Raw genomic sequence first — 18,782 nt, 5'->3', positions numbered from 1 at the left:
GCAGTGCACTGTAGTCTCCCTGAGGAAAAATTTGATTCATTCGTTGCTATAGGAGAGGAAGAATTTACTAAACTCATTAAATCATCTAAATCTACAACATGTATGTTAGACCCTATACCGACTAAGCTACTGAAAGAAATACTTCCAGAGGTCATAGATCCTCTTCTTAATATCATTAATTCGTCTTTGTCTCTAGGATACGTACCAAAAAACTTTAAGCTGGCTTTGATTAAACCGCTTGTTAAAAAAACGCAACTTGATCCTTCAGAATTAGTCAATTACAGGCCGATCTCGAATCTACCTTTTCTGTCAAAGATATTAGAAAAGGCAGTATCCTCACAACTGTGTTCCTTTCTTGAAAGAAATGATATCTGCGAGGATTTCCAGTCCGGATTTAGACCGTACCATAGTACCGAAACAGCTCTCGTTAGAGTCACAAATGATTTGCTCTTATCATCCGATTGTGGTTGTATCTCTCTATTAGTGTTACTCGATCTTAGCGCTGCATTTGACACCATCGACCACAACGTTCTTTTAAATAGATTAGAACATTATGTTGGCATTACGGGAAATGCACTAGCATGGTTTAAATCATACTTATCTGACCGTTATCAGTTTGTAGCAGTAAATGATGAGATGTCTCATCGATCACAAGTTCAGTATGGCGTACCACAAGGCTCAGTACTAGGACCGCTGCTGTTCACTCTGTACATGCTACCCTTAGGAGATATCATTAGGAAACATGGCATTAGCTTTCACTGTTATGCCGATGATACTCAGCTCTATATTTCTTCAAAACCTAACGAAACTTATCAATTCACAAAATTAACGGAATGCATAGCGGATATAAAAAATTGGATGACTTGTAATTTCCTACTTCTAAATTCTGAAAAAACAGAGTTTCTAATTATTGGACAAAAAACTTCCTCACGTAATAACCTAGAATACTGTCTAACACTTGATGGCTGCTCTGTTAAGTCTTCGTCGTCGGTTAGGAACCTGGGTGTGCTCTTTGATACCAATCTTTCATTTGAAAGTCACGTGTCTAGTATCTGTAAAACTGCATTTTTCCATCTTAAAAATATATCTAAATTACGTCATATGCTCTCATTGACAAATGCGGAACAATTAGTTCATGCGTTCATGACCTCAAGGCTAGATTATTGTAATGCTCTACTAGGTGGTTGCCCTGCACGCTTAATAAACAAACTACAGCTGGTTCAAAACGCAGCAGCTCGAGTTCTTACCAGAACCAGGAAGTATGACCATATTAGCCCAGTTCTGTCAAAACTGCATTGGCTCCCTATTAAACATCGCATAAATTTTAAAATATTGCTGATTACTTACAAAGCACTGAATGGTTTAGCTCCGCAGTACCTGAGCGAGCTCTTAACGCATTATAGTCCGTCACGTCTATTACGATCTCAAAATTCCGGCCAGTTGATTATACCTAGAATATCAAAATCGACTGCTGGCGGTAGATCCTTTTCCTATTTAGCACCAAAACTCTGGAACAGTCTTCCTACCATTGTCCGGGAAGCAGACACACTCTGTCAGTTCAAAGCCAGATTAAAGACACATCTCTTTGACCTCGCTTTCACATAATACATTATAGACTTCTATAATTTAATGTTATGCTGCATAGACTAGGTCAGCCGGAACCGGGAACACTTCCCAAAAATCCTGATGTACTCGTTACATCATGAGAAGAATGGCATCTACGCTAATTTTAGTGTCTGTGTTTATCCCAAGGTTTTTCCTGCAGCCTGCCGGATCCAGGCCGTATCCAGATCTGACGAAGGACCTTCACCTGGACCGATGACAACGCAGTGCTGAAGTGCCAACTAGTCTCTCCCTATGGAGGATCCCACTACCACTCTACAGATAAGGCGTTGTTGGGAAAATTCGTCTCGCGGTCCTACCCCAAAGCAACAAATAAAATTCCTTATCAAAATTTATAAGGAAAAACAAGTATTTTGTTTAGGCTTGGCTTGTAGGGATTTCCAAACCTGCGTATATTCAAACGCACATAACTATAGAACCCATTCTAAATGCGCATGTGACCGCCATCGGCGTTTCTCACAGGTTCGCGTTTAAAGTCTGTGTAGAGAGAATGGTGTCGTCTTAGCGGCCCCTAATTTAATAACAAATGATCATTGCGATGGAACCAAATCAATTAAAACTAACTTTAGATGGAAATAACTTAACTCTGCTGTAAAGCCGAAACAATCTCTGTTACCTTAAATTATACGCTTATCTCTGTAAAGCTGCTTTGAGACAATCTACATTGTTAAAAGCGCTATATAAATGAAGATGACTTGACTTGACTTGACTATTTGTATATAGTCTCTTAAAATATTAACTACAGCTTATATAATATTATATACCATTCATTAACTACAAACTAATAGTTTGAAAATTATTTATAAGCGCTGTGTTACTGTATACTTGTGATAAAGTGTTACCATTATTTCAAACTGGTCGCATTAAGTCAAATTGTTCCTTTTGTATGTGATGGAGTGATTCTTCTTTTTCAAAAATAACACAAAATAAACAAAAATATATTTAACTGATAGCATTTTTTTTCCAATATTTCTATATGGTGATATATTGTTATTGTGTGTTATTTTGGCCATGATAATCATGTAGTGATAAATCTGATATGGTGACAGTCCTGGTTCAGGTGAAACACACACCACTTCCCTCTTTCCCTCACACACACATTTTGAGGAAATGCTCACGCTTTTACAAGGGTCTGTTTGCACAAGCATTACAAGACAAGTTGATTTACACCAAACATTTGTGCTTTAAAAACCCTCTTCACTGTATCCTGCATCTGTTGTCTGGTTTGTAGTTCGTCCGGTTTATTCAACTGTTAGTTTTACAGTCTTTAGGGGGATAATAATATAGTAAGATGTAAATGTTCCTCTTCAGGGAGACTCCTCACCGCTGCCTTCTACCGCCGGCAGGATCTGACGGTTCAAGCAGGAATCTGTCGCTGAACCACCGGATGAGGATTACGCCAAAGATATATTGTATGAACTAGCTACATATTAATCCTTATTCACTCGGAGTCTTTATGGTAGAGATGATCTTACCACAGTTCCTCGAGTTTACAGTGAGGATTCTCCAATACAGCAGAGATCAGCTTCACTCCTGCGTCTCCTAGTTTATTAAATGACAGATCCAGTTTTCTCAGGTGTGAGGGGTTTGATTTCAGAGCTGAAGCCAGAGAAGCACAACCTTCATCTGTGACACCACACTTTATCAACCTGTGGAGAAAAATGACACACTCTTCACTCTCTCAGATCAGACACACAGATCGAATCAACAGACTTCATTATTTAAAAAAAAAAAAAAAAACCCACAAATCACCATGTTTGATGTAAGTGAGATTCACCATGTTATTTGTATGTGTTTGTGTGAGAGGGAAAGCTTATATAAAAACATATATAAATTCTTTATATCACATTAAATAATGTGTGAAGATGATCACAGAAAAAGATGGATGTGATGGTCATTAAGGATGAATTCATCTTGTTCTTCATGTACTAAAGTCCTGACTGTGCTGAGATTGTGTTTAAAGTAAAGAGTGTTAGATGTTGATCGTATCAGGCTACTGAGGAGCAGCTCATGTGTTCAATCATTTACAGATCAATCACTCAATCACCTCAACTCAAGAAAGAGAGATTGAACACTTGAACACAGAAAAGTACTATTTCTTACACTTCATTTACACAGATATTAAAATTAATGAATGGTAAATCAAGTTGACTCCCAATTGTTTTAATGAATGTAATTAGGACTGTCATGATTCCTCAATAAAATTCAAGTACTCAATTTAAAAAAAATTGCAATTTACCCGTGTCGAGTAACCGTCAAAATACCGGAAGTGACTAATTCCACAGACAAGAATCCATGAACCGCATTATTAGACCGTTTTCTAAGGCTGCACGAAAAACCTAACAATAGCAAAGGGCTACTCTGAACTCACAAAGACTGCAATTCAATTAAATAAATACAGTATATGCCCTGTGGGTTTAATATTTCTCAGAGCTGCTATATTTCTCCTCATCTCAGAGCGGCTCTGTTCACAGTAAATGCTGCTCAACATGAACTGTTATCATTTACATGAGTGGAGTGTCTCAAACTCCATCTCTGCATGTGCTGTGAGTTTAGGTTGCTTATAACGGTCATCTGGGAACACAATGTGGGCCATTTCATCAGATTTGTAAGGTCAATCATTTATAAACCTAGGCCAGCACAGGAGAATACGCCAATATCTTTTGAAATATGCAAACTGTTAATCGCGGTTTCTCTTTTTAAAAAACAATTATTTTAATAAGACAGAGAGAAAGATCACTGAAAAAAGTGTATATGCCTCAACATTATTCTAAAGAACTTTGTTATATTTGATCTGACTCAAATTTACTTTTCTGTTTTGTCATTGGTCTGACGTATATTAGTTTACTTGACTGGAAGTGAAGTTAAAGTTTTGTTGGTGTAATTTAAACATATTGCTTCAAACCAAATAATTTTTCCTTCCATGCAAACCATGTGACTACTCACATCATCAAGGCTTGGTTTGAGAATTTTCTGACCGAAGTTCTTTCATCTTGTTTTGTTTCTACATTGTTACTACATAAAAGTTACATTTATATGACATTTAAGGTGGCCATTAACAGATTAATACATGTGTTTTGTCGAGTACCGGTATTTGTTTTATTCTTAAAGGCTGGTCAGAGACCTCAGAGCTTTACCGCTTAATTTCAGTAAATGATGGATGCTCTGCTTTGGGGCGAATTGCTTAAAGGTCCCATATTGTAGACCTTTCTGGAGTTTTATTTTAGGTTTTGATGTCCTTAAGAATATATATTTGCTATATAAGTACCAAAAACCATCTCAATATATTTGTACATCTCCTTTCTCAGGAGCTCTGCTAAAGATGATGATTTTGGCCTGTCTAATTAATATTCATGAGCCTCTCTTCTGATTAGCCTGCTGTTTTCTGAGTGACGCATGGCCAGGCCAACCACAGGTAACTAGGGTCATGTATGCTGTAGCCTGCTGTGACTTGGTGATGCTCACAAGTAAGGTAAATAAATCACCTGGGGCCTGTACCATGAAGGTAGCTGAACAAACTCGGGGTTACAGGATTAGTTTTGAGTTGACAAAACCAAACCGATGCAATCAGGCTTTATTGGTACCATGATGCAGCTCATCAACTTTCTCTGTCAACTCAGGCTTTGATCCTCAAGCTATGATTACTCCACGTGCGCGTGCACATAAAAGAGTGACGTCGACACTGAACAACCAATCACGGGTAGAGCGAGAGCGATATATTTTTCCGCGGAGGAGCAAGAGATAATCATTCAGAATTACGATGAATTTAAATATGTATTTCAAGCTCAAAACAATACGGTCTCTGCTGCCAAAGCAAGAGAAGACTGTTGGAGAAAGATTGCTGATTGTTAATGTGTAAGTTAAACAAATACGTTCTATATTTATAAAACTATGTATGTATGTGTAGCCTATACGTGTAATATAGCCTATAGCCTATTTTTATATTATATAAAAATGTGCATGTACTAAGAAAGATTAATATTCATAGATTTTTAGATGCAACCCCAACTCTAAATGTTCTTGGCAGCAGATAAAGACAAAATATAAAAATATAATTCAAAGTGGTGAGTAGGCCTATTTACCACAACCTTTTATTACTTTTGTGAACATTTTATCACAAACACTTGTTTGCAGCAAACAGAAATAAAGAGTTAAAGGGCACCTATTATGCCCCTTTTTACAAGATGTAATATTGGTCTTGGGTGTCCCCAGAATGTATTTGTGAAGTTTCAGCACAAAATACCCCACAGTTAATGTACAAACGGCTTTGCGTGTGTGGCCCCTTTAAGACGTGTTGCCCTTTTAATTGATGCCGCAAAGTTTTCTGTGAGGAAGAAATGCGAGCCGATCCGAGATGGAGTGTTATATGTGTGCGTGCATCCTATAAAGTGAGTCAATTCTTGTTAATATAGACTTAGGAGAAAGTTCATGTTGTGATCTTGCATATAATTCTTGATTATTGAAGTTATAACTAAATTCAGATGTTTTTGATCGTGTCTGAATAACGATCGTTACATGCATGGTCATATTCACATCTGCCGTCAAATTATGCAATCGTTTGTTATAATGCTCTCATATTTTATGTTGAGAGAGATTGTTTTGCATGTTTAAGATGTCGTTAGTAAATTGCCAGTAGCCTATAAATGTGAGTTGATTTAGTTAAATCAGTTAGAGATTATTGTTAAATGGCCTATTCAGATGCTAATATGGCTAATAGAGAAGCTGTTGTATTCTCCACACAGATTGTACTATTTTATTTTACTATATTAGAATGTTAAATAATTGGATCTTAAATCTGTATTATTTACTTATTGTAATTTTATTTATCTTTGTACAGACCACACACAATATGCTTCAGTAAAGACATCAAAGGAAATAACTGTGGTTGACTGAGTTCCTGGGTTCTGATAGGCCCATCCAGGGCGAGTGTTGCTTATCCTGCAGTCCTTAAGAGATAAATTCTAATTCCCAATTCCAAATCCAACAAATGGTCCTTCGAGCCGGATACACTTCCCTGGATTAAGATGTCAGCCAGTTCTACACCAGTTAACCCTTCGGTTCGCCCAAAGCGCCGTCCAGCCTATTTACAAGATTATGAGGTGGATTTCCCAAGTCTTCATAAATCAGCGTCACCAGTTAGCACGAGAGAACAAGCAGTAGAGTCATCTGATGACGATTATTCTACAACACACATTAGAGTATCTGCAGCAAAATCTCAAAGAGCACACAGTTTAACTGCTTTTTCTTCTCCTTCGAGGCTGACTGTCAGGGATGATCATCATGACCTCACAGACCCTCTACAGCATCGCATTTCCAACTCTTCCCACCAGTCACCACCACAATATTCGAATCGACGACTACAGTTTGAATCTAATGCAGAGTCCCTTTCCCTTGGTGACGGATACCAGAGTGATCGGTCTGATGCTAGCTCTATAAAGTTGCAAAGGATCTCAGAGGAGAATGCCAGACTCCGTGAAACACAGCAGGCTATTAAAGCTGACCTTAAACGAATCGAGACAGCCAAAGACGAGTTGATTCAGCTTTTAGACAGAGCTTGTAGTCTGCAAAGGCCTTTATCTACTCCTAACACCCAGTCTAATTATCCAACAGTTAAATTCCACCATGCAGAACATGTGAGTGACGAAGACTGGCCAGAGCCTCCTCCACCCATTGCATTTGATGAGCCAGTAATTATGAATCAGCATGACAAGCAAAGGTTTTGCAGCAGTACAAGGGCTACACCAACTTTCACCCCCAGACTCACATCAGTGGAGAAGACTATGGATTTTCACCGTCCAAGTCAATATGATGAGCAGCAGAGGTATGGTCAGTACCCTGCCCAAACGATAAGTCCTCAGTATGTTTATGACCACCCATGGGAATCATCCAAGCGTCCTAATACTGAACATCACAGAATGGCATCCTATAATATGGCACCTCCCATGGCATCTATGGATCTGACTGAGAAATATTACAAAGGACCATGCCCCACCATTCCATTTTTCCGCAACAAAGATCCGAGTGAGTTTGCCCGATTAAAAATGGCCTTAGACAACCTCTTGCCACCTGACAGTACTGAAATGTTCAAATATCAGGTCCTGGTTGACCATCTGAAATTGGACGATGCTTGTCTAATAGCAGACTCCTTCTTGCACTCCCCAACACCTTACAGAGACACCATGATGGCCCTAAATGAACGGTTCGGTCAGCCCCACCAGGTAGCATTAAAAAGGATTGCTACTATTCTTGATTCTCCTGATATAAGCCGCAATGACCCATCAGCCTTTGAGAAGTTCTCCCTTCAAGTGCAGTCTCTAGTTGGTCTGCTTAAGACATTAGGACAGGCGGGTAGCATTGAGTTGCAGTGTGGGTCGCATGTTGCACGTCTCCTCAGCAAGCTGCCACCTGAAAGACGGGCTGATTTCCGCCGCCACATGTTATATCAGCCTGGGGTGACATACTCATTGATGGATTTAGCCGACTGGCTAAAGTATGAATCTTGGTGCCAAAGCTATGATGATCAGTCAGCAAGAGGAGAAAGCCGGTCCAAACGAGAGTCTCGGGCAGCTCCATGGTCACGCAGAACCACTGCCACTGTACTGACTGGGTCTGGGAACAGTGCTGAGGTAACAAGCGCTACATATTCACCAGCCAAGGTTGATGAAAAGGCTAAGAGTAGGCCCTCAGTATATTGTTCTTACTGTCAGAACTCTGAGCATGCATTCAGTCAATGCCCCAAAATTCCAACCCTCTCCAAAGACCAGCTCTCAGAGTGGATACGCATCAATAGGAGATGCTGGCGTTGTGGCCTTGCTCATCAGGCTATCCACTGTGGTCTGAAGAAACCATGTCCGCTTTGTCAGAGAAAGCATCTACGAATCCTCCACGAGGTAAATCAGAGGCCTGTCATAAAGGCATCCAAAACAGAGGCTTGCTTAGTCAGCTCAGCGACACAAACGTTGTACCTGAACAAACCAGTCAGCAGTAAGGTTTTACTCAAAGTTGTCAGAGTGCTTTTACACCATGGCAATTGTACTCTGGACACATTCGCAATCCTTGATGATGGCTCTGAGCGTACGATGCTCCTGCCAGAGGCAGCACAGAAACTTGGCTTGAGAGGGACACAAGAAAGCTTATCTCTGAGAACAATCCGTCAGGATGTGCAAACCCTTGATGGAGCTTCAGTCTCATTCTCCATTTCTCCATACTCCAATCCGAAGAAGCGATATCTCATTTCCAGAGCCTTTACTGCCCCACAGCTTGATCTCGTTGATCACTCTTACCCAATTCCAAAGCTGCAGAAGCAATACAAACACTTGGTTGGACTACCACTGCAGTATTTTGAAAAGGCAAAACCTCTTGTCCTTGTTGGTGCAGATCAAACTCACATAATCTCACCAATTGAGCCAGTAAGACTTGGTCCACCAGGGGGTCCAGCTGCAATAAGAACCAAATTAGGGTGGACACTCCAGGGCCCTACCAGCCTGTTGGAGCAGAGACTTGAGCCAAACCAGTGTCTCCACATATCTATTCCTCTCAGCACCACAGAACTGTTCAAGAATGTGGAAAGGCTGTGGCAAGTGGATGTTCTGCCATTTCAGAATGAAAAGGCGTGCACAAGATCCAAGCAGGACCAAAGGGCCATTGAGTTACTTGAAACCAAAACGGTTCGTGTAGAGGTGGATGGAATACGTCGCTATGCAACACCCTTGTTACGCAAGTCTGACATGCCCTATCTTCATGCCACTATGGAAGCTGTCATGCCACGCCTACGAAGTACTGAGAGGAAACTTGCAAGAGACCCGCAACTAGCTGAAGCTTATTCCTTAGAAATCCAGAAATTGGTTCAGTCCGGAGCTATCAGAAAGCTCCTTCCAGAAGATATGGAAAGAGATGGTGAATCCTGGTTCATTCCACACCATATGGTGCGTCACAATGAAAAGAATCGTGTGGTGTTTGATTGCTCCTTTCAGTTCAGAGGCCTCAGTTTAAATGATTCACTCCTCGCTGGCCCCACCTTGGGTTCATCACTTCTTGGGGTCTTGCTCAGATTCCGTGAGCGTGCAGTGGCCATCAGTGCAGACATCCGGGGCATGTTTCATCAGGTCCGCCTTCTCCCAGAAGATAGACCACTTCTTCGGTTTGTCTGGCGTGACTCAAAGGAGAAGGGTCCACCTGATGTCTTTGAATGGCAAGTTCTGCCATTCGGCACAACCTCCAGCCCCTGCTGTGCTACCTTTGCCTTACAACGGCATGTGAGTGAACATAGCCAACCTAATGAAGATGTGAGGTTCTCAGTCGAACGGTGCTTCTATGTTGACAATTGCTTGCAGAGCTTGTCATCACCAGAGGAGGCTAAGCAATTGGTTGACAAGCTGAAGAAGCTGTTAGCTGAAGGAGGCTTCGAGTTGAGACAATGGGCCAGCAATGTGCCATCTGTCATTCAGCATCTTCCACGTGAAGCCAGATCGGATGGTCTGGAACTCTGGCTAGCCCACGAAAAGACAGATGTCCAGGAGTCCACATTGGGTCTTAGCTGGAATTGCCCTGTAGATGTCCTGACGTACCGTCACCGGCCCATAAATCATGGAGCTCCCACCATGAGGATTATTTATAAAGTTTTAGCAAGCCAGTACGACCCCTTGGGATATATCCTTCCATTCACTACCAGGGCTAAAGTACTGGTCCAACAACTTTGGAGCAAGCAGCGCAGCTGGGATGACGCCCAACTTCCCCAAACATTAATCCAGAGCTGGAACGAATGGGAAGGTGAACTGCAGTTTCTTCACAAGATCAATTTCCCAAGGTCATATGTACCAACTTCAGTAGATCAAACCAGATCTGTTACAGACCTTCATGTGTTCAGCGATGCCTCAGAGAGTTCGTATGGAGCAGTCACTTACCTGCGCACCGAAGATCAGCTTGGTAAGATCCATCTATCATTCGTACTGGCACGTTCTAGAGTAGCACCAAAAAGAGTCTTGTCAATGCCCCGTTTGGAGCTCTGTGCTGCAGTAATTGGTGCTCAGTTGGCAAACCTGCTGAAGAAAGAGTTAACTTTGTCACTTCGCCACACAGTTCTTTGGACAGACTCCACCACTGTGCTGTCCTGGATTCAATCAGAGTCCTGCCATTTTAAAGTCTTTGTCGGTACAAGAGTGGCTGAAATCCACGAGCTTACCAACTTCACTGCCTGGCGATATGTGAATTCAGGTCAAAATCCTGCAGACGACCTTAGAACTGCAGAAAGACTCTGAAAGAACTTGCTGAGCCCAATAGATGGAGTCAAGGGCCTTCATTCCTGCTCCTTCCACCTGAAAGCTGGCCCAGAAACCCTACAGAGCGCCCTGAGATTGACAAGTCTGAGCTTAAGAAATCTGCATTCTGTGGAGTAGTAGCTGTAGATGAACCAACTGGTAATAAGTACAGGACATGGACAGAATTAGTAAAGGCCACTGCACAGGAGCTACATGGGGCGGCTGGACAGTCAGGAGAACCTACTGCATACACGTATCAAGCAGCAGAAACATGCATACTCCAGAAGGTACAAAATGAGAGTTTTCCTGAGGAATTACAACAACTGAAATCAGGCAAGGCTCTTCAACATAATAGCCGCTTACTCACTCTAGCTCCAGAATATGATACAGCTACCAATCTAATCAGGGTTGGTGGTAGGCTAAGACGTGCTGAAACCTTAGATCCTGCCCTGAAACATCCCATTGTACTAGATTCTAAGCATCCAGCTGTGAAGTTACTCCTCCATGATTACGATAAAAGACTCTGTCATCCAGGCCCTGATCGGGTGTTTGCAGAAATAAGACGACAGTTCTGGGTTCTAAGAGGAAGAGCAGCCATCCGGAGCTTACAGCATGCCTGCACAGAATGCAAACGTTTGAGAGCCAAACCTACCATTCCCAAAATGGCAGACCTTCCTTTAGCACGCTTGCGCCTCCACAAGCCAGCCTTTCATTCAACTGGGATGGATTGTTTTGGTCCCTTACTTGTGAAGATTGGTCGACGAGTAGAAAAGAGGTGGGGAATCCTCTACAAGTGTCTTACCACCAGGGCTGTACACTTAGACCTTCTGTACAGCTTGGACACTGATTCTTTTCTGATGTCACTTCGGAGGTTTATTGCACGTAGAGGCTCCCCTGTAGAATTACTGTCAGACCAAGGAACAAATTTCCGAGGTGGGGAAAAGGAACTCAGGGAAGCATTCCAGTGTATGTCACCTGATCTTCAGCAAAGACTCGCACCACAGAAGATCGCATTCCATTTTAATCCTCCCGCAGCACCACACTTCGGGGAGTGTGGGAAAGGGAGATAAGATCCGTTAAAATGGCACTATCTGCGACTATTGGAGCACAAACAGTATCAGAAGAAGTACTCAGGACTGTGTTGGTTGAAGTAGAGAACATCCTTAATTCAAAACCACTCGGGTATGTATCTTCTAATGTGGCTGATCCTGATCCAGTAACGCCCAACCTTCTTCTTATGGGGCGGCTAGATAACTCCCTGCCTGCAGTCATATACCCTAAAGAAGAAGGCCTAAGTCGTCGCCGGTGGAGACACTCCCAGGTGCTAGCTGACCACTTCTGGTCCTCCTTTATCCGCCATTATCTTCCGAACCTGCAGGTCAGACAGAAATGGCACCGCAACTTCCCTAATATAACTACGGGCACGATAGTCATGATGGTGGATCCCCAACAGTCCAGAGCACATTGGCCTATTGGAAGAGTTGTTCAAGTACACCCCAGTCAAGACTCACAAGTGAGATCAGTGGACGTCCAAGTTCAAGGGAAGGTTTATACTAGACCTGTGGCTCGACTAATAGCTCTACCCCCCATCCCAGAAGACACGGAAGAGCCCAACATACCCACTGCAGCATCGGTAACTCACACGCAGCCATCTTAATAGTCAAATTAAACATAATTTGGGGGCGGCTGTACAAACGGCTTTGCGTGTGTGGCCCCTTTAAGACGTGTTGCCCTTTTAATTGATGCCGCAAAGTTTTCTGTGAGGAAGAAATGCGAGCCGATCCGAGATGGAGTGTTATATGTGTGCGTGCATCCTATAAAGTGAGTCAATTCTTGTTAATATAGACTTAGGAGAAAGTTCATGTTGTGATCTTGCATATAATTCTTGATTATTGAAGTTATAACTAAATTCAGATGTTTTTGATCGTGTCTGAATAACGATCGTTACATGCATGGTCGTATTCACATCTGCCGTCAAATTATGCAATCGTTTGTTATAATGCTCTCATATTTTATGTTGAGAGAGATTGTTTTGCATGTTTAAGATGTCGTTAGTAAATTGCCAGTAGCCTATAAATGTGAGTTGATTTAGTTAAATCAGTTAGAGATTATTGTTAAATGGCCTATTCAGATGCTAATATGGCCAATAGAGAAGCTGTTGTATTCTCCACACAGATTGTACTATTTTATTTTACTATATTAGAATGTTAAATAATTGGATCTTAAATCTGTATTATTTACTTATTGTAATTTTATTTATCTTTGTACAGACCACACACAATATGCTTCAGTAAAGACATCAAAGGAAATAACTGTGGTTGACTGAGTTCCTGGGTTCTGATAGGCCCATCCAGGGCGAGTGTTGCTTATCCTGCAGTCCTTAAGAGATAAATTCTAATTCCCAATTCCAAATCCAACAGTTAATTTATTATAACCATTTGGAAATGTCATTTTTGGGGCCTGTTTTAAAAAGAGCTGTTTTGGTGTCTACCACCTTAAATGTAAATGAGCTGCATATCCCCGCCCTGCTGGACCTAGATGATGAAGAGACTCCGGCACAGAATAAACACGAATGAGAATGGACTAAACGTCTCGGAATGGTTATTTGATACATTTATGTACTTACAAAGTTTTAATCGCATCCCATTTGCAATTATGGATGTGCAACACACACACACACACACGAATTGTTATAACGTTCGCGCAATTTTTTTAAACTACACACACACAAATACTGTGATAACGTTTGCTAAGTACAAACAATTTTTGTTTTCTTAAGTACAAACGAAATTATATTTATGCCAGGGGTGCTGTCATGTTGACATTACTTGTGTACAGGTGCTTATGTGGCAAATGTGAGAACCAGAAAACATATATGCTGCAGGGAGATATATGTTTATATACTGTCTATGGAGATAGAGCAGACCTTAATTTATTTACATTTGTAATTGCTGCAAAAAATGATACGTGACATAAAACTGTCTGACGGTGTTTGTTGAGACATCCTATGACGACGACAATAAATAGCTTTAGACGCATTTGTTGTTGAACTGGCTGACATCGATTGAAATGACTATTTGCTCAAAAATCATAAAATACACTTACTTCTTCTGGAGGTGACGTTGGATCACGAACAGTAGACAACGATCCACACTCTAGGATTAACTTTGACCCTCGTTCACTAAACAGTCAGTCAGAAAATGATTTGCGCAAACATAAACGTATTTAGGAAGTTTAAGTGGCGCCTTTTCTTCATAAATAAAATCCATCCGCTGCGTTTTCAGTGGCTCTGATGTCAGTGAAGGCTACTATGTCCATTCTTACATCCCACAACAGAACACCTAACGTTACTCTTCTTAGGAGACATTACCGGCTGTCGTTGAAACAATGGAGGATGGTGACGTACAGATCACCGAGGGCGGGGTCTATGCCAAAACCAGATTGTCAATCAAACCGCGTCGGTGGGGCTTAGCGCAATTCTACGTCACAGTGAGAGCAATCTTAGAACAGGGCGTTCTGAGACAGAGCTTATGATTTATTGAGATAGTAAAAAAACTACTGGGTGGATTTTTATCATTCTAGGGTGGTTTTGCTCACACAATAACAACACACATTTATGTTCAAACACCATGTAAAAGTGAATTTTGCATAATAGGTGCCCTTTAAATTCAGAAAACCAGAATACACTGTGGCGGTTAGGGTGAGATAACCGGTTGGCTCTGAGTAGGCAATAAGGGACGGCCGATTATGGATGGGATTACAGGTGCTGTACAGTCTGACCCTGGTGCTGGCTCCTCTAAACAAGTAACACTGGGTACGTGTGCAATACATTACTACTTTTAAGTTTTAAATATGGCTGACTGTATGTTCTGCAGTAGAGGGAAATACAGTGTCCCTGTTGAAGCCAGCACACACACACACAGTCTCCCACACAGAGGTCAGTATGCAGCAGACAGAACACCAAACATAACCTGCTTTACAACAGTTATGCTTTACATTGGCCTATTTTTATTTATTAGGGGGGAGGAAATGATGAAGACACTCTGTCTGTGTGTTCTCAGACAGTTGCTGATGTGAATGCACTGGGCTTTTTATTATGGCAAACATTTGAATATGTGGCTAAAAAAGGGACTGGCCCTTACACATCTCTTTTATTGTAGGATTTTTCACAATCTGCCCCAGAAACTGAGGCCTCTACCTCAATGGCCTTCAGAAGAAATGTGTAAGGATTTAAAACCCTTGACATAAATTACAGTCAGTCCTGTGTTTGTAGGAAGTCAAGGAACTTTTTGTGATTTGATGAGCCTCCAGAAAACTTGTAATGATCATGTTTGTGGCCGAATTATGTTTCAGGTGGAAACAGACTCAGTCAGGGCCCTTTACAAAAGGAGTCTCGAACTAGACTGTTCACTAAAGGAGTCTTGAACTAGACTGTTCAATAAAGGAGCTGACTGTGAGCTGAGGAGGCTCCAAAAAAAAAAAAAAAAAAAAAAATTGGAGATCAAACAGCTGGATAAAACTGATCTCAGTATGTGAACTTATTTAACCAAGTAACACTTTAGTATGAATATTTATTAATGCAACTTTCTCTTGCTCTCTTTCTCCCTCCCATCCCACAAAACCAATAAAACAGTTTGAGACCTATCTGCAGTTTCAATGTGCTTTTATTAAGTGTAATATTGTATGGTGATTGCATCTACATCTGCACCAGCTGGGTGGTCAAGTGTGATCGGGTCAGTTTCATCGGGGAGAAGCTGGTTTTGTGGCTATAATGTGCAGAATGGCACATGCTGTCACTATCTGTGATGCCCGCTCTGGTGACTCTTAAAGGCCGAACACAGTTGAAATGTGCCTTTAGGATGCCAAAGGTCATCTCTATCTTCACTCTGGTTTTACTGAGGGCCACACTGAAGCGGTGCTGTGGCCCTGTCTGAGGGTCATGATAAGGGGTTATTGGTTAGGTTTTTCTGTCCCAATTCAAATTAACAGTGTTTTGTATTATACCAAATTTAACTTGCTTTCCTCAAAGTGCTGACACAACACAGACTCACGGAAAATTTGTGAGTCAAGCACTGGAGCCAGGCCATTTGTCATCCAAACTTGATCATATGTTCATGACCACAAGTCGTCTGCAGATGAAGTGTTTAGTAGATCATTGTTATATCTGTTAAAGTTACTATTAATTTAAAGATTCATCTCACAGAAAATAATCATCTCACATATTCACATCATCTCTACCTGAACATTAAGGCTGTGATAGGACTTCCTATTAACATAATCTGCCTCATGTTCCCCTAGAGCAGTGGAGATAGGAGCAATGGACTGCATACATGGAACAATGACTTGGGAATCCTATCATAAGATTAACAGAATAATAATAAAAAAGATTCAAAATAATTCTTAACATGTATTATATTGTATAGTACACTTGTGAAATTTGCTTTTTGAAGAAAAAAAAACAAGTGTTCATGTGATGTCACCCTATCAATATATCTTGCTGGCAATTTTATAAAAGCCCTCTTTTATGGACATGGTCGATCAATGTCCGGGGAACACTATTAATGAAACTATTCATGTACTCCTGCAGAGCGAGGACCACCTTGCAAATGGTTCGACAAACATATGTTTTCCCCCAGCTTCTGTGCGTCACCCACCGTGCAAGTATGTACCACTTGCAAAAAAAAAAAAAAAAAAAAACCCCAACACAATTCCATTTGCGGTGCAGTAAGTGCATAAATTCGACGTGTTGAATTCTTTATGTGCGGCTCAAGAAGTTTGCAAAGATAAGACATTCCTTCCGCGGAAAATCTGTATCTTTCATACAAGTAACTATCAGTTAGGCAAGGGGATTTTGTCTGGCTAAAAACTCTCTCTACGAAGTGCTCGTCTAACAATTTGCGCTGAGATGTCCACCGGATTTGGAAGAAAAGGTGAAGCCATTGCAACAGACACTTGGAATAAGTTACGTCACCTATATGTTTCTTTGCTCTCAGCTGATTGGTCAAACTTCAGTCTGCGATCTTGAATCCAGAACATAACCTGCCCCGGAGCAGGTTAGCCGTGCAGCGTAAGATACCATGGCGACGAACACCGATTAAAGCCAAGCTACTTTCATAGTACCTAAAACCCAGGGTTGGCGGAAACTAAGCTGAAACATAGCTGGCTAGCCACCTAAACCGGCTTCATGGTATAGGCCCCTGTAATGATGGACATTGTTGAGGGAAATGTTATCCGGCCTTATATGTTTGAGCCGGACTCAGACCCCGAATAGGAGACGACAGGAGATAACCAACCACATCCTCAAACGCGCTTACAAAAGGATGTTTCAGAATGGTAATTAATGTTTTTTTTTTTATATATATTTTCAACATTATTTTAAGAGTAGTATTATTACCATTACATCAATGCTGCATGCAGATTTAACATTAACGCTAATTTAAACTGTCTGTAAACAAACTCAGACTTTTGAAATAACGTTACCCATGGAAGTACACTAAACGCAAGTTTCTGTTAGCAAAACAAAAGACAAAGAGACTGAGTGAACTCAATCTCACCGTCTTTAACTCAATAAAAACAACAGACACTAAGTTACAGACACACTCTGTATCTGTGACTTAGGAAAATAAACAACGTTTTTTGTCTTATTTCCAACAGATATTCTATCAAAGCTTGTGGCAACCATAGACTGTACAAAACACGTCAGCATCAATTTAGCAACACATCAGTGTTGCATATCCGTTTACAAACTATAATTTCAGATTATGCTGGCTCCATATTAATTATTAAAGCTTTATTGCAGACACAGGTCCATATAACACAACATACAGTACAAAAAAAAATACATAAAAAATGCCATTAGCCTATAGGATATACAGGCTATTGCACCAATGTCGTCTTATCCTAGAAGTGTATCTAGAACAACTTTTCAGAGGACTGAATAGGGCTTCAATTATATGGTTCACTAACTTGTCCAGGCGACACATAAAACTAAACATCAGTTGTCTTAAGAGTGCCTCCCAAGTTGGCACTCTAATAGACACAAACAAATGACTGGCACTATGCCACCTAGATACACGAAGCAGCAGCCGCATTGCATCATTGTATGCTACTTTGAGCCTCTGCATATTCTTATAGTTAGACCACAATTGAGCAGTATATAGCGGTGGATATTCATAATATGAAATGTGTTCGAAGTTTATTTACGGGTTGCGAATTTGTGGTCGGACCCAACAATGTAGGGACTGCAGCATCTTTGAGGAGTAGCTTTGTTGAAAAAACGGCATTGAACTGTGCCTGATTGATGAAGCAGTCACTTGTGAAATGTGCAGAAAAGACGGTTAAAGTCGAACTAAATTGCAGTGGTATTTCCGAATAAATAAACATTAGCCACTGGTCTCTTATATTAAATGATGTTCGGAAGCCTGTGCAATGATGGTGGGCAGTGCTCGGGTTGGGGACTGAAGGCGGTGACGGTAGTTCTGACTTCTCATTTATACGCCATAAAGTGTGTATCATATGCACGAAAAAACTATTTTAGTCGTATAAATGGTACGAGAACTAAAATTTGTGCTATAGATACGCACTTTCAAGAGATCGGGCTAGATGAGCTCGAGCTCTCACCCCTGCTTGGCAGAAAAAGGATCATGTAAAAACCCACACAAAGTGAACAAATGTAATTTACACGACACTTAAAGGGATAGTTCACTTTGAAATTAAATTTTGGTATGTTTTAGCTTACCTGAAGGGCATCCAAGATGTAGGTGTCTTTTTTTCCGCAGTAGTTTAAATTTTGATATTTTTAGGTCAAACCGTTCTTGTCTGTCAGTCATTTCATGCAGGTATATGGTCACTGTCTCAAAGAGCATGCACAGAGTCCAAATTAAACAATTCCCCATCGTAAGT

The 18,782-nt window shown here is 41.0% G+C and overlaps 1 protein-coding gene across 1 annotated transcript in view; it reads right to left on the bottom strand.

Annotated features, from left to right (window-relative positions):
- The window catches only part of LOC308694125 (ribonuclease inhibitor-like), a 78,615-nt gene that overhangs the window by 8,624 nt on the left and 51,209 nt on the right, over positions 1–18,782 (bottom strand). Inside the window, exon 4 of the mRNA XM_081371461.1 lies at positions 3,099–3,272. Coding sequence (XP_081227587.1) covers positions 3,099–3,272 — 174 coding nt within the window. The remainder of the gene's footprint in view (positions 1–3,098; positions 3,273–18,782) is intronic.

This window comes from Scardinius erythrophthalmus, assembly GCF_964197995.2.
Source record: "Scardinius erythrophthalmus genome assembly, chromosome: 7".
NCBI classification, from domain to species: Eukaryota; Metazoa; Chordata; class Actinopteri; order Cypriniformes; family Leuciscidae; genus Scardinius; species Scardinius erythrophthalmus.
Note: the sequence above shows the minus strand (reverse complement) of the source record. Positions and strands in the feature narration are given on the sequence as shown.